The following is a 17,467-nucleotide window of genomic DNA, read 5'->3' as shown; positions in this document are numbered from 1 at the left end:
TAGTTAAAGAGGCTTAATGTTTAACACAGGAAGAGAAAGCAGGATGAGGAAATGCTGCACACAACCAGGTGTTTCAGGGGCTTTCAGTTCACTTTGATTTCATTTTCTGAAACGTGACAGAAGATCTTTAGTCTTACTCAGAATTAGGATCAAGAGCACAAATCCTGCTTGAATTTATGCATGAAAATAACTGATGACTTTTTTTTTAGATTAAATAATAAGATATGGTCAGAGCACAGATTTGGCATCACTCATTCTGGAGTAAATTGAACTGACGACTGAACACGGATTGAAGTATATTAGCATCTATATAAAGACAGATCCGTGAGCGAATGCAGCTGGAATCTGTCTGTTAATGGATTTTGTTATGGATGATTATTACCGCCTGTGTCTGCTGCTGTTTCACCACGTCTGCCTTGCTTGAACAAAGTACAGCCATTTCTCCAACGCACCTTTAAACACCCCATTACCACTGTAAATAATCGTAAATAATTAACACTTGAATCTCAAAATGCAGTACGCCAAATACTGGGATGCCCTTTTTACTTACTTTAGATTTAATCAGATTCTTTTTTTTCCCAAGTACTTGAAATGAAACAATAACCCAAAACACTTACTAAAATGTCTCTGGAATTAAAAAAGATGCATCATGTTTTAATTCAAATCAAACACTAAGCTTGCTGCTTATTAGCTGTAAAACAAATAAAATAAACACTAATCTCGAGACAAAAACATGAAACAAGGCTTGGCTCCAGGTTTTAAATAAAAAAAAACACACAAGTCTTGGCCGTATGTGGAAATGTTATATATTGTGGCATCAATTTTGCTCTGAGTGTTGTGTTTTCAGTGTTTTGCTGCTTTGTCATGCTGTAGATAAAACAGCCTCAGAGAATTTCCTCCTTTTCTCACAGACACCAACATTAATCCAAGGAAAGTAACTCCACATGACTCTGTAAGGTTTTGTTTGATATAAATACATATTTTATTCTGTGCTTTGCTTTGTGAGATTCATACAGCAAGACATTCACAGTGTGCTTGAAAGCGTGTGGGTAAACATATTATATAAAGCATTAGTGTCTCGTAAATAACAACAGATCTTCAGATGCACCTGTACAGCTGCCCGCCCTGCCCACATGTGTCCTATCTGCCTATTCATGTCTAAAAGAAAAGCAGTTTCTGATAAACATAACATCAGTCAGTGGTAGCCATTAACTAAAACATTAAATCAAGTGAAAAGCTATATCTCACAAAAACAAATCGCTCTATGATTGTGTGTCGCCGCCGCTTGAACGCATCGATTAACCTCCAGCATGGATATGATTGGATTTCTCTGATCGTATTCGATCGATGAATGGCGCACACAAGCCGAAGAGCTGACCATCTGACATGGTAAGAAGAGAGGAGGCACAAGATCAATAAGCGTTTACGTTAATGAGAGGAACAGAGCATATGAGGCGAGGTGTAAGGGGAGTGGTAACGGCAAATTAATGAGAGAAGGTGCATTGGAAAAACCTGATGAGAATATTAAAAGAGAATTGGACCCCAAACACAGAGACTCACAAGTCAACGGTAGAGACGGGGGGGTGACATGGAGTCCAGTAACCGGCATTGCAGGAAGGCGTGTATAACAACACGAAGGCGTTAACAATCAGGGGATGATTAGAAGTGGAGCAGATTTAGTTTCAGTGCCTTGCTCGAGAACGCTTCGACACGTAGAGGGCAGCAGCCAGGGATCAAACGATGCCAGGGGTAGTGAGTCGCAGCGTCCCCTGCTTGTATTCACGTTGGGTGAACGTCCTGAGCGTGAGGCAGGAACCATTTGTGTCGCATCTCTGCACACCCCAGATAGCGGCAGGCATCCCACAACGAGTGCTGCTGCTGATTATTACAACATAATTATCTCTAGTGTTCATTTACATCCATCACAAGGCACATAAAACACACACACGCCACCAGACTGCATAGCCAGGAACTACAATTAGGACTCTGTGGGCAACAGGAAACCACTAAACCCTAAACCCAAAGCAAACTCCTTCTGTGGCTTCTTGTCGTGCAGCTAATCAGATATCTGCAAAACTGCATAGCTCAATATCATAAATGACACCAGAGCCCTGCACGCAACTAAAACGAAATAACCAACACGCTCAGAGGAACAATGAATCCCAAATGTGCACGTTGTTGGCAGGAATGAACGTCACAGTGTGGGATTATTTGTGTGGAAGTGTGCTTGTAGATTAAATTAGGCTTTCTGGGTTTGACTGCCAGAGACATTTGCTCCAGTGTTAATAGGATTGAGCACAACTCAGAGGGGGGGGGGTATGATTTGCGTAAATTAGAGTGACAGGATGCCTCATCGCCATAATCAGACGTTTTATCAGCGGCACAATGCAGACCATGGTGCGATCATCAGATACGGAAGCCGTTGGTTGCCAAAGGCTGAAAACTGATCAAGCGGAATGTGATTTTCAGTCTATTTGGTAGCCAGTGTTGTTTATCAGAGGCCTACAACTGATAAACACCCTAGAGTGGGAAACATCCCATCATTTATAGCTTGTTATCTGGACTGGAGACGCATACATAGGATATAACATGCAGCGGTAGTGCTGAGGCCTCCTGCTGTGATAGAGCTCACACAGTTAACAGATGATGTGCTGCGTTCTGCTGCTACATGATAAAGCCGTATACGCGAGCTTGCCGTATGGAGAGAATGGCACTCACGCCATATGTTGACAGGAAAGGCTGTTCATCTCCCTCCGTGGGGAACAATTAGCATATTGCTCCTCCAGAGAACGCATTTCTCAACCGCCAAAACAACACAACTGTGAGTAATGACGCCACTGGAGGCAAAAAAAAAAAAAAAGTGATTGTTTGTCCTCCTGATGCAACCGTGAGCTGTGCAAGCAGGAGGAGATTCCACTGATCCACAAATTACTATTCATCAAATGAATAGTCAGAAAAGACACACATCATCGCCGAGCAGGATTTGAGATTTGAAGGTGGCAACAAAAAGCTTCTGATTCTGATTAGATCGATAGATTAGATACCGTACTAGTGGTATCTTATCTTTCTTCTGGACCTCCAGAATGTGGTGACACAAGCCTCGTTCCTCTTCATCATCAAGCAGTTTATGTAGAGTGGATAAATCAGTCCAAGCCCCAACAACGGCCAAAAAAGGAACACTGACTGACTGACTGGGAGTCAGTTTATGAGGGTCATTCAATCTAAACGCCCAACCCTCCTACCAAGTTTCATCATAATCCATCAGTTAGGCATCGTGTCTATAGACAGACAAGTTGAGAAGCATTCATTCTAACATTTCTATGCAACTCTTCATCAAAATCTCCCGTATAAATTGAGTCCTTTCCTGTGAAATGAACCAACTAATAGAAAAATAAACATTTTCCGGGAACTACTTATCTAAAAGCAACAGCTCCAGGATTTAAAGGACTTAAAACAATGTGGATGGATGCTTCCAAACAGAGTTAAAAGCTCACATCCAGCTCCACCTACTCCACATCCCCCCCCCATCTTCATCATCTGTATATTTTGGGATGGGCAAAAAATCTGTGCAGACATGGATCACAAACACGGAGGGAAAACATGTCTAAGCACAGGAGCTAAACGCCGCAGTGAATCATGGTGAGTTCACAGGCCTCCGTAAACGAAAGCGCTGAAGCACAGCGGGCACGCCCACATGCATGAGTATAAAGTGCAGTATACACAGACCTGAGCAAGATTATCCCCATGTGTGTGTGTGTGGCCCATAATGAAAGCCAGTGAATGCCCATAAGGCCTGATTTGCGGGCCAACCCCCCCCACCTCTGTCCAGGCAATCCCCCCTATCGGGTGAATCCAAATCAACAGATGAACAGAGGCCTATTGAAGTGCCCTCAAGCAAAGAGTGAGCGACAGAGTTCAGTGTCTAGGAAACAGCACAGTAACAGAGCTAATCTATCAGACAATTGATTGTGACAGTTCAAACACACTGCAGTAGGAAACGCCAGCCGATCTAATCAAGTGTTGAAACGAACGAATCACATTAAAACCAAGGCCCATATGGGACTTAATCCAGCCGCCGGGCTTTAGGAGGACATGTGTGACCCAGCAAATGTTCGGCAGCTTCTCACACTGAGTCAGGAGCTGCACATTTAGAGCTTTGATGCTGTCATGTTTTCATTTTGGCCAGTAAATGACACAATAAGTTCAGATTGCAAAGCGCTTGGCTCTGAATGGAGGTCAGGCAGGCTTTAGCCAACAGATTACATTTTAGACTATTCAGATTTTTCTTTTTTTTTACTGTAAAACCCCCCCAACACTGTGACAGAAAAAAATAGACACACTAATGTGCGTTTCAAATCTCCAATAAGATGTGAGCTCTTCCTCTCTTCTCATTGACTTTGTGCTGCTGTCCATCACCTTCCTTTTTTAATTATTTAATCTGTCATCAAATATAATCTTACATTTATTGTCCTGTTCCTTAAATCTCAGGGATCTTTAAAATCCTGAGATTAATATCACTACTGAAAGTAAGTCACATTTGTCTGGTTCCACCTCGTGACACGCAAAAACTGCTTCATGTACATTTGCATCAACTTGCTTTTGATGAACAGTATTTTGCATATTTTCTTACACAGGAGAGAGTTGGTGCTCCGGTCAGCTCCTCTTAAACTCTTTACTCATTTATGCGATGCCCGTTCACATAAACGAGATTAATATTTCACAAAGCTGTGCAGTGAAAGCCACAGGATTAGTTATTTTAAAAGAACCAATGTTAATCTTTTTTACACAGTAAGCGTTAATTAATGCTTTACATACGATTGTTAAATTGAAAAACACCCACAAAGAAAGGATGTTGTTGCCTGCGCTGGATGTGTGATGTGTCACCGTGGCAAAAGAAGGCTGGATTGGATTTAAAACTTGAGATGCAAATGTTTTCATTACACCTGGTGCTCATGTGACAAAGAGGATCCAATAAAAAAAACATACAGGAACATAAAGTAAAATGACAAAAATAATAATAAAAATCTCTGAAACTTCAGACAAATATTCAGTAAATGTAAATTCCCTTTATATTCTTGTTATTATATGTTAATAGAGTTTATGGAGGACATCTAAGAATAAAAAAAACACCCAAAGTTGAATTTCCAGTACATCTCGCTTTAAACAGTCAGCGAGCTGACTGAGCTGGATGTTTGATGCAGGACATCATCATTACCCACGGAGGGTGCCCCCCCCCGTTAATGACCTGCAATTCCTGCTGATTCCTCTCTGCAGGGACGATTGCCAAAATCAGCAGTTGGACTAATTTGCATTTTAAGAAGACAATCCCACAGAACATTGTGCCTTAACAATAAATCCGAGGCCATCCAACATGATTTGCATAGCCAATCCATAAAACCAGTCATTAGAACTGGAATTAAACTGCAATATTTCCAAGAATCGACAAGGATTGACACTCCAATCCTGGCTGGGTGTCAGAGGTTAATTGGCTGCTGTTGTTTATGAGTGGAAAACATTTGCCATGATGGAAGATTTGTGACCTCAAGCCCATTTCCTCTCCTCCAGTAAATGTTTACATTTTTCCTACAGACACCTACGCTCTATGTACTGTACATGCAGCACTAAACCAGAACGCAAATGAAAGTTGGATTACTTGATTCCTTCCTGCCAAAGTTTGTTCCAATGCATATCTCTGCCAGTGGCTTCCCGAGGATTACCGTAAGAATATAGAGTACAGTACATATTTATCACAACAAATAATATCTGCAGAAGTCACAGTTTATAAGCAGGGACGATGGATTATAAATATGTATATAATCTCTACACCTCTATTTTTCTTATCTGCGTTCCTCTGGTTGATCCCATTTTCGTATTTCCTCGACTGCTGCAGAAAACAGTCAAGCTTCCTCACTATCAGTGACAGTTGTTGAATCTCAGAAGGCTTCGCAGGACATTTTAAAAAGCCCTCAGATACGACAAGATGCTCCTCGGGGTTGTTACTGTAACACAAATGCGTTTCATCGCACTTGATGAAACGCATCAAACATCTCCCGTGTAAGAAAATATGCAAATACTGTTCATCAAAAGCAAGTTATACTGTGAAAGTATTACTTGTGTCTGCTGCACCAGATGCAGTGCAGCTAAATAGCTCTTTCTCTGATTTGGAGATTGATCCACTTTACCTCAGTTTTTAGATGATCTACTTTTCCTCCTCTTGTTCTCAGACAACAGCTGCAGGAGGAGAGCAGGTGACTCGTTGCCGTGACAGAGAGCAGATGTTGCTGAGCTTGCTTAGCGGCGTGTCTCTATTTCTCCTCCATCTTTCAAGGAGCAGGAGCAGAAACATTCCTGTCATCCTCAACATTCATCCGGTGTGGAAAATACAAAATAATGCAACCCTCAAAAGCTGTATTTAACTTTCATATTTCTTTGACTCCTGAAAATGTGAGCCCATAACAATTAATCAGAATCTTTGTGGTAAATTTGGCTGTTAACTGTTTTTGGCTCTGGGTGTAATTTGTAAAATAAATAAATAAATAATATCATCGTGGGTTTAGCAGCTCAGCATGCAAAGAATTGCTAATAAGCACTTAACAAAACATTACAGGGGAGGCGGATAAACCAAAGCAATAAACAAAATTATATCACTTGAACATGTGAGCCAGATAATCAGCTTCCATCCAATTTCTGTAAATCCACAGTGCTACGGGATTTTTTAGGAGTTGGCCCACAATACTAGCCTATCGAGGGAGTAGCAGTAGGACAGTAGGATGACATTGGATCAGAGATTAAGATCTCTCTGGACCTCTTGAGTATTGCGGTTTAGATTTGATTGTAATAATTTGAGAGAAAATCCTAAAGTGTTGCCACTCACCTTATAACTCATGTTTGAATTGAGGTTTATGTTGCTATTGAAAGTATTAGAATATTTTTTTTTATTAACTCTTTGTACTAATTTCTGCATGACATCCAGAAATAGGTGTTCACTATCTTACAAAATGAACATCAGATATGATGCCTTTACACTGAAAATATTGATCTACTGTACAGGTAGATTGTTAATTTATAAGCTGTCCTGCCACTACGCCAACACAGAATGACCTCTGAGTTTAGTGATTTTCGTTATAACGTCCATTTCTTTACGAGTGGAGGCTGGAGGTGAAGGTATGCAGCAGATTAAGACTAGAATGTGGCCCCACAGTTTCCGGCTTCTTCTCCTTGTTCACAGATAATGGCAAAATGTTGGGGAAGTGCAAAGCTATCGGTCAAAAATCTACCATATGTCCTTCATCCACTGGGGGCCTGTATTACAGAGTAAAGCTGCAGACTTATAAATATATCATCGTCACATTGCTTCTTGTGTCATAATCCTTGATGAGAGGCTCAGTTCAGAGTCATCTGACAAAATAACAATCGTACACGACAGATTAGAAAGCATTCGGCTGTTCCAGCATGCTGGATGTCAATTCTTCCTCCATATTGATCAATCCCACCGTGCACTGTGAAGAGAAAGCTCTTCCAACCCTGAAATAGTTTGGATGAGCATTTGTGTGCACCTGAATAAATACGCATTTGCTCAAGTCTTCAGCAGCAGATTATCATGCAACATCAATGCCAGTGGACGATTAAAAATATGATCAGAGAAGCAAATATCTTCATCAATAATTTTATCACACCAGTGGGGGGGAAAACAAATCATTGAATTCTTCATAAAGGAATCAAATCAATAAACGTTCTCCCCTGTGTAAGTAGATGTAAAGTGCTAAAGATGTGGCAATAACAAGTTCCCAGCCTGCCAGACACAGACACTCGTTTTCACTGGAGATGTTGTGACCTTTCGGTCGTCTTTAAGAAAAGAACACGCACTTTCATTTGTCTATAAACATCTTTATTTTTTATTTTATGTAAGAAAATAAACTAAAGGTTACATTATAATGATATTGCAATGAAAAAATATTAAAATAGATGCAGCGTGTATGATTCTTTCCACAGCATCCGCGTAGCTGAACTGCCCAAGCAGCTTTAAACAAACATCACACAGACTCTTCCCTCACATTGATATTTTCTCAATGGGCACAGAAGAAAGGAGGCTTTGGGTCACCCGACGCAGCAGGTTGGCTGAGCTGCATAGAAAACATCCCATATGCTGGAATAGTGTGTCTGCAGGGCCTCTCTGATGAGGGTTTCAGCACAAACTGTGACTGACTGGAGGCTTGGTGCCGACTCAGGGTTGGGCTGTTGTTTATCCTGCCTTCCAGAGCCAATCTGCTCACAGATGAGTTCTGCTGATCAAGTCCTGAAAGTAATTTGCTTGTTCATACACTTGAGTTGCCAGCGTTTATCTGGCCTCAAGGTTGTCAAAGCCTTTTACTTTTCATTTATTTTATTATTATTTTATTTTTTTCAACAGTTTTATTATTTTACGGTTCTTGCTGGGTACCTCGTCTCATCAATGTCCCTTGACGCCACTGTTGCTTTTAAAATTCTGTTTTGCACTAATTTGCTTATTATGGTTTTTTTGTTTGTATGGTTCTTGTTTATTTAAAAAAAATGTGTCTGTAAAAGCACTTTGTGAATTTTATTTCTAGAAAAGTGCTATAGAAATAAAGCATATTATTATTATTATTATTAACCAAGGAGGTGATGCTTCCACCACGCGTTGAGTTTGATATCAGGATTACCCGGAAACTCCTGAACAGATTTACATGAGGATTTTGGGGCAGAATAGATTTGCATGGCACGTTGGCTTGGATCATGTTTCTGTAACTTTGCAAGTTGGGACTTCTTCTTTATCTCAGTGAGTAGTGCATCGACAGAGGACCGTGAGTTTGGTATTTGATGATGCTTGACTGACTTAAAGAGGAGTGCTGGACCTTAATAGAGGTATGCGCTCTACTGTATACCATCATAGAGTTGAATATTAAATATGAATGAAAATACCTGTATGATGTAATCAGTAAAGTGACCTTTGTTTAGCTGAATTTATCTCGTTTAGGGGTACAGTGTTAAACCAGCGTAACCGTAGGAAACGATTCAGTGACCGACTGTTGAAAGGTGGCCGAACATCCTCGTGATCTAGTAACAGTGCAGTCGTGTAGCACCCAAGGTGCACAGCTCACTAAACCGCACTACGACTCGGACTGCATGAGCAAATGCAGCTTCTGCCGGATGATTTCAGAATTCATGGTCCACAGAAACCCGGCCAGTCCTCCTGCGAGCATTTCCTCCATGGGAACGAACTGCAGCACTTGTCTGTCCCTCCCGGACGGCCGGTCTTCTCCCGGGTCCCCCTCCCCTCTTAACTGAGCCATGCAGTTACGGACATCGGTAAGAACGGGGAGTATTTGTGCGGCGGCTTCGGGGCAAAAGCCAACGCACATGAGCACCGTGCCGACGACGCCCGGTGGGGGTGGGTGTCTGAACCGAACTGACTGAAAGCAGACGTGCAGGCAGTGCACGGCCGCCGCCGTGACCCGGGTGAGGGCGGAAAACACGGGCAGCAGCAGGGCGTCGCCGCGGCTCAGCGTCTGCAGGGATGACGCAACACAACCGAGGAGCTGCTGCTGGTACAGCGGCTCCCCGTCGTGCAGCGGGGCGCCGGGGGCGCCGCCGCTCGGGCGACACGCGGGCTCAGTGGAAAATGTTAAAGTGAGATTCCCCATCGGGTTTTCAAAGGGACGCCACGCTGCGGGGCTGCCAAACACCAGGCACCTCCTTTTGGGTTCGACCCCGACGGCATCGGCTGTCAGGCGGCAAAGACCCGCGACGTCAGCCAGGATGGAGTCGGCGCGGATGGCGTGGCAGGAGTCGCACGGCGGTGAGCTCGTCCCGCCTCCTGCGGTGTCCATCAGGGCTTCGTTCAAGTGGTTCAACAGCTCTCCTTCACAGAACGGCGAGCTCCTGACCGCAGGCAGCGCAGCGCCAGCAATAACGTGCCACGCGTCCGCCTGCACCGCCGCCGGGGGTCCTTCGAGCACGCGGCCGGTCTCACCGGCGTCACCGCAGTGCCTCCGTATCCAGGCGGCAGAGCAACCCCTCTGGAGTCGCTCCCTCCAGCTCAGAGTCTGCAATTCCCTACGCTGGTTGAAGGAGCCCGTTTGCTTCTTCGGTCCCAGCAGGCGATCCGCCGAGACGCTGCGGCAGGCGGGATTCACCGCGTTGCGAGAGACCCACCGAGTCCGTGGAAGGAAGCCCACCTACGACAGAGACGCGGGATCAAGCTCGGGTTTTTAACAGCAACGACGACGACAAACAAGCTAAAAACAACCTCATTAGATACGAGGTGGAACCGGGCGTCAAACAGAAGACAATGAGAACAGGATGGACACTTGGAGCCCTGCGTTTCATCCTCGGGTAGAATGTTTCTTAAAGTGTTCCAAAGACCTGACTACAATCAGGATCTGTCGGTTAGCGAGGTAAACGCTAGCTTCACCAGGGCCTTTTTCACGGCTACAGTGGCGGTTCACGCCGTCGCCATGGTGACATAGACTACACACACCTAACCAAAGACAGTTACACTCATTTTTAAAAGAATAAGAAAAGGAACAGCGCCCCCAAATGACAAATCAATTAGCGAGAAAATGAGAGCTTGAGCTTCTGATGTTCATGTTTTTCTACAAGTGCCTTCGTCAAAAACCTCGCGGGCGAGTCGACGGACAACCCCTACCTGGAAGCGCTGCAAGTACTCCTGGGCCGTGGCGTCTCTGACGTGGTCCAGCCGCCGCCGCCGCTCCGCGCCGGTGCTCTCAAACAGCTGCAGGTTCTCCGTGATGGTCTCCACCTGCCGTGCGTGGAAATACGAGCACATCTCCTCATGCTGCTCCAGGAATGACTCTGGGATGAGTGCGTTTGGGAACAGCGCCCCTTCGCCAGCCGCATTCCCTCCGTAGTTGCGAATGAGTTTGGCGAGCAGGTGCCTCACGGCCGCCTTGCCTTCGTAGCTCAGACACACGGCGTAGACCTCGGAGTTTCCGGCCTTGCTGGTGGCCGGCTTGAAGACGCTGACGGAGCCGAAGCAGCAGGCGAGCAGGTACAGCAGGCAGACGGAGGAGTGCTCGTACGAGGTGAACATCTTCAGCACGAAGGAGCCGCCCGGGCTGAGGAGCAGCAGGGCGGCGGTGGCCTCGCAGTAATGCAGCGACGCCACCAGGGCCTCCTGCTCATCCGGTTTCTCCTGGCAGTCGAAGCTGCCGTCGGCCGTCACCAAATCGACCCGCCGCATGTTAGCCACGAACACCTGCAGCTCCAGCAAATGCTTCTGGACCGTGATGTCGCCCGTGTTATCCGAGCCGAAGAACCACCGGGGCAAAGTGTTGGCGATCAATCGGTCGTCCGCGATCGCTCGGCTGCCGCTGTTGCCCTCGTGGTACGGGTTGAGCGTGTTGGCGGCCCAGCTCCAGCCGCAGTACCGCGTGGATTCGTTGCTCTTGATGTAGTGGTTGAGGGCCGTGACGAAGGCTCCCGGAGCTTCGCACAGGTGGACCGTGTAGAGCTCGCCGCTCCGAAGAGCTTCCTTTGGAAGAGGATGGAACGTTCCCAGGATCTCGTAGAACTTGCACCAGGCCTGGGTGCAGATCTCCGCGTTGGCGGCTGAGCGCACGGCGGCGGTCACCTTCCCAGCCCGATTGGTGGAGTTGGTGTGCTGATGCCAGACGTGCACGTTCTTGTCGCTGAGCCGGTTCTTGACGGCATTCAGCGACGCCTTCAGGGCCTGCAGGTGAAGGTGTTCCTCCGCGGGGGTTTTCAGGGCAACGCTCGGATCTGGGATGCGCCACTCCCCGCTCGGCGGCTTCACGTAGGTCCTCACTTTAGTGAAAAGAGCACGAATTTCAGCTTCCGCCTCCGGGTCCGGTGCCGGCGTGCTGTCGAAGCGAGGCAGCTTGCCGGCCTTCCTCCGGGTCCCATTGCCTGAGCTCATCCTCCAAAACTACAGCAGGAAAAAAAAAAAGCAACAGTCGTGAGGCGCCCATTGTGATGTCACAACACTTACACAACACAACACAACACAACAACACACAATCTCCTCCAGCAGGGGTGTCAAACTCATTTTCTCCGAGGGCCACATCAGCATTATGGTTGCCCTCAAAGGGCCAGTTGTAAATGTAACTAAATGTAATGTAACGTAAATAAAATGTAACATGCTGCTAAATAACTGTATTTACTACTACATACTTAATTAAATTATAAATATTACATATGCAATTGCATAGTTCTAAAAATATATCGACACCTTACTGCTGTAAAAATATCCGCCGAGGTTATGTAATCGCCGGCGTCTGTCTGTAATTTGTTCTTCAATATCTCCATTGATTATTGACCGATATTTAGGGAATTTAACACAGTCATGTAGGGGGGGGGGCTCTATCTCACCACTGAATATCATCTGGGTCGGATCCAGAATGGAGTCAGCAACAAATATTTAATTTTAACATTAAAACCCCATTTACAGATTAGAAATCAACTCTGATTCACTTTTACTTTTCAGCATCTTACAAAAACAAATGTCTGCACAAAGCTCTTGCGGGCCACAAAAAATGACGCGGCGGGCCACGTTGGCCCCCGGGCCTTGAGTTTGACACATATGTCCTCCAGTAAGCCTCGACAATAACAACAGTCACCGAGCACCGACATGTTTACCGTTATTTCGGAACATTTGTTCGGTCAGCGATGATGCAAACTCAAACTTAAGTTTGAACAATTCATGAAATGACTGGGGAAATGTTAAATTCATGACACAAAATAAATTTAGTCAGAATAAAATTAGGCCCGGGGCTAATCCTCCGCTCATGTGCAAATGATTTAGATGTAGCGCACGCTCCTGGGTCATTTCTTGATTAGTCCCACAATGGCTCGGTGATGAATGGCAATATTCGGTGTGTTGCTAATGGAAACACATTCATCAGTTATTCCTCATGAATCAAACCGTTGAGCTCCGCTTGCGTTTATGTACGAAGTCTGCTCCGGACTCGGAGGAGTGTTCGGCTGCTGGTAGCAGAAAAACAGCCTGACGTATTTCTCCGTCCACACACAAGGTTTTTCTGGATGAAAGAGATTTTTAATAGGTTCCACACTGATGATTAATATTTAATTATCTTAATTACATCGTAATTTACCGTCTCGGATGTGCTGTGAGGATTCCTGAGCTCTTTCTCTCTCTTGCAGAAGCTGTAGTAAATACAGAAATAAAAGGAAACCGCATCCTAACAAATCAGCACCAACTAGTAAATTAGCTTTATGCATTTCAGCTAAAACAAAAGTTTCGGGCCGTGAGGCGTCGCCACAGCAACTCTAATGTTCTCCACTTCACCCTGTCCTTTGCATCGTCCTCCCCAACACCAACCATCATGTCCTCCCTCACTACGTCCATGTATCTTCTCCTGGGTCGACCTCTAACCCTGTTCCCTGGTAGCTCCATCCTCAGCATCCTTCTACCGTCACCGTCTCTCCTCTGGACATCCAAACCATCAAAGTCTGACCTTTCTGACCTTATCTCCAAAACGTCTAACCTCCACTCTGCCTCTTATTGTCTCATCTCAAATTCTGTCCAACCTGGTCACTCCCAAGGAGAACCTCAGCATCTTCATCTCCTCCACTTCTAGCTCCGCCTCCTGTCTTTCCCTCAGAGCCGCTGTCGTTTGTAATATACACTTATATACACAGTACATTATACACAAATGCAGTGTTTGCGTTGAGGCTTGCAATGGAGAATACAGGGAAGCTCAAAAGAAGCTGCATTGTGTCTCTGTAGATCTAGAATAGAATAGAATAGAAAGCCTTTATTGGCTGTCCTCACCACTGTCTTGTAGACCTTTCCCTTCATCCTCGCTGACACTCTCCTATCACAGAGCACACCCCCCCCTCCCCCCCGTTCCAGCCTGCCCCCCCCCCCCTCCAGCCTGCCTGCACACGACTCTTCACCTCCTTTCCACATTCTCTCCATCACTCTGCACTGTTGCCCCGAGGTACCTGAAGTCCTCCACCTTCCTTACGTCTATTCCTTGGCCTACTTCTCTGCCACGCCAGTCTTCCTCATAGTACCACAGTTCCTCTCTGGGCAGCCTGTCGCAGGCTTTCTCTAGATCTAATAAAGGACAATAAAGGCTTTCTATTCTATTCTAGATCTACAGACACAATGCAGCTCCTTCTGACCTTCCCTGTACTTCTCCATTGCGAGCCTCAACGCAAACACTGCATTTGTGTATAATTATAAGTGTATATTACAAATGATTGCAATACACACCTATAACTATTGTCTAACCTGCTTATTGGAGGAAAAGCGTTGAAGACATTTTATTGAAGTACACCTTGTAATCATTTCTGTACTTATGTGAAAATAAATAACAAATACAAGTATCGACGTGTACCAAAAGTAGGTCGATTTACTGATTGATAACAGCAGTACACACTATTCAGAATGGCCATTTTTACTGCTAAAAACCAAGCTTTGCCTCCTAATTCTTGCACAGGCTGGATTTACTGCCCCGCAGGCTGCATTTACTGCCCCGCAGGCTGCATTTACTGCCCCCCGGGTTCCATTTACTGCCCCCCGGGTTCCATTTACTGCCCCGCTGTGACTGGACGCGTTATTTGCAGCAGAGAGGCAGGAGCGGCTGTAAACAATGAACGAGAACTCACCGGACTTCTGTCTCCGCGAGAAGGCACCACGCGGTCATGTGACCAGGAACGGCACAGCGCATGCGCAAACCAATGAGGGCGTGGCATCACTTAAAGGAGACTCGAAGCACTTCTTTTCAGACAGAATAAGCCCGACTCACAATATATGATTAAATAATATGTTTATGGCTGCTGCTTATGTTGACTCCTGAATAATGCCAGACCTGGCTGGGAGTCAAGATGGCAAAATGTCAACTCTGAAAGAACAAACTAATGTCATTTAAACAAAAGACGTGCAAGACAAATAACTAGAACAGAGTGGGAAAGGGACAAGGGTCTGCATGTTAGTAATCTTCCATAAAACAATACATTTGTTTTAAATCTGGTGGAATTTCTTCGGGTTTTTGTCAGAGAAAGCATCTCGGGATGAAGGCACCAATCAGTTCACCTGTTGCTAAACAGGCAGCAGGTAGACTAAAGCCACAGAATGCAGCTTCATGCATGTTTACGTGAATGAAGGGCTGTAATTAAATTTAGTCGGAGTGGATTTGTGCATGGAAAACTAAAACTTTAGATTTGATTGGGTCAGATCATTTGAAAAGGAAACGTTCATTTGCATACACAGTAACATATACATTTTATTTTACTATGTTACTGATTGTTTTTCTAGGTTAATTAATATAGAACTATACAGACTTTATTCTGATTCAGCCTGCACTTATCCTAGATACCGTTAATGTGACTTGGTTATAAATCTTTCTGTTGGATTTTCATGACAAAGACGTATATATAGCTATATATATATATATATATATATATATATATATATATATCCGTGTTTTATTCTAAATATCAATTTGAGAGAACTGAAAAGGGAAAGAAAGAGTCTCTGAAGCTACGTGATTGTGATCCCCTGCTGGATTTGCTTGTGTGTGCATATTTCCAAGCAGATTATCTACAGTGAACTGATCTGTGTCAACTGTTATATAATTATTAGAGCTCTTTAAAGTGTAATCTGGTGGGAAAAGACTTTTGAAATGTTGTTTTTTCGTGCCACATTTGAATGCGGTCCACACATTCTGTCAGTCTCTGCAAATGCTTTCCTTACAATAAATATAAATACATAAATACATACAGTTTATGTGCATAATAGGTATTTCCGAAACTGGAAGGCATGCTCTTCAATCAGGCATCAAGTGGGACTTTTAAATAAAATGTTCATTACAAACAGGGAGACAGACTGCATCCATACTCTGCTTAGTATATTATTCCTAAAGGGCAGCCACTCCAGTTCCATCCAGCAATCAGCTCCCTCAGGCCTCCACTAACAATCTGTGTGACTCAGCGAGGGTCAATTTTCTGTCGAAGCTACCTTTACCAATACAGTTTTTAAAAAAAACAAATGCATTACTGTATAGACCAGACAATCAGGCTGTATAACTTAAATAACTGACTGTTACAAACCCTTTAGCTCGCAGTGGGAAAAGGTTGACGAATATAAACCAGATGGAATTGGTCATTAAAGTTATTTGTTAACACAACGGATTAAGAAAGGAGATAAGCGAATGAACTAAGGAGACGGGGCCGACGGGTGCTGCTCAAATCAAAGAAATGAACGCAACAAAAAGAGGGCTCGCTCATCTTAACCAAAACACCGCCTCAAACTAAAGAATAAGTACAATGGCGAGCCAGCACCAGTAAGAGAGTGTGTCTGAACATCAAAGTTGTCACACCTAAGTGGGTTGGCAGTATTGAAACTGTTCTCTCTTATCTCTCGCAAACAAATTAAATGTGTTTGTGTTTCTGTCAATTAAATGCAGAACACAGAATAACAAGGTGCACAATGGCAAGCTGATAGAGCGACTGTCAGCGGCCTTGACCGCCACGCCCGAGGAGCGTTAATGGTGCAGGATCCAGCTGGGTCCCTGTGATTGGTGGACAGAGGCCGGCAGGGCCAAAGAAGCTCCTTTACCAATACACCCGGGGGGGGAAAAGATCCAACAACCTGCAATTTACACGAGAAACCCACAGAACATAGGACAACACAAGGAGAGCACAGTGGGGGGGCATAACACCCCTCCCCTCAAAATACAGAGGACACAGAGGACACAGAGGACACAGCGGGGGGGTAACACTGACCCAACTCTTCCTCCTTAGATGATTTACGATTACATTTTAGATTTTGTACATCCTAAATGGTCTTCTTTATTTTGCTTGAATTAATTAAACGATCGCAAGCAAACAAACTTTTTGTAAGATGTCTTATCTCAGAAGTGTCTTGGACTAGGAATTACCAACCGCGTCTATGTGTTCCCTCTCTGTCCATAGCGTCCCAGAACTCTAATGCAACCGAAGATATGAACAGTACAACAAGCTCACAGGACGTAAGAACATCGCTTCACCCTCCAAGATAACTCATGCATGTGAATGTTTGTGGCATTTCCATTTTTGCTCCTGATTAATCACATCTTTGTAAACAAAGCAAGGCTCTAAAGAATGCATGGTTTGCTTTAAGAATTGGAATTAATGATGTTTTCATTCTTGAAGTGTCTGTGAATGCTGCATTCATAAATAAGATATCTTTAATATTCTGTATGCCATGCTGGATGTAGAAATGAAAGAAAGGAAGTATAAATTCATCATGCATCATCATCATCTGTCACTCACTGTTGATTCTTCACTGGTAAGAATTTGCCGTATTTTCACACAATCAAATAGAAAGGAAAAAGTGGTCTTAAAGGTAAAAACAAATCACAGCTGCTCTTTTAATATCACAAGCAAGTAATAATGACATCCTCTCATCTTCTCCTTTACCGAAACTCATTGGCACTGCAGGGTTATCCGGCTAAATTTG

General features: G+C 44.4%; 1 protein-coding gene across 1 annotated transcript; it reads right to left on the bottom strand.

Annotated features, from left to right (window-relative positions):
• Positions 1-9,128: 9,128 nt before the first annotated feature.
• Positions 9,129-11,917, bottom strand: cmtr2 (cap methyltransferase 2). Its single transcript, XM_068741597.1, has 2 exons — positions 10,667-11,917; positions 9,129-10,196 (listed from the first exon to the last, which is right to left on the bottom strand). Exons 1-2 carry the CDS (start codon positions 11,915-11,917, stop codon positions 9,129-9,131), a joined length of 2,319 nt encoding a protein of 772 aa, XP_068597698.1.
• Positions 11,918-17,467: the final 5,550 nt, after the last annotated feature.

Source organism: Brachionichthys hirsutus, chromosome 1 (assembly GCF_040956055.1).
Source record: "Brachionichthys hirsutus isolate HB-005 chromosome 1, CSIRO-AGI_Bhir_v1, whole genome shotgun sequence".
In the NCBI taxonomy this organism is placed as follows: Eukaryota; Metazoa; Chordata; class Actinopteri; order Lophiiformes; family Brachionichthyidae; genus Brachionichthys; species Brachionichthys hirsutus.
Note: the sequence above shows the minus strand (reverse complement) of the source record. Positions and strands in the feature narration are given on the sequence as shown.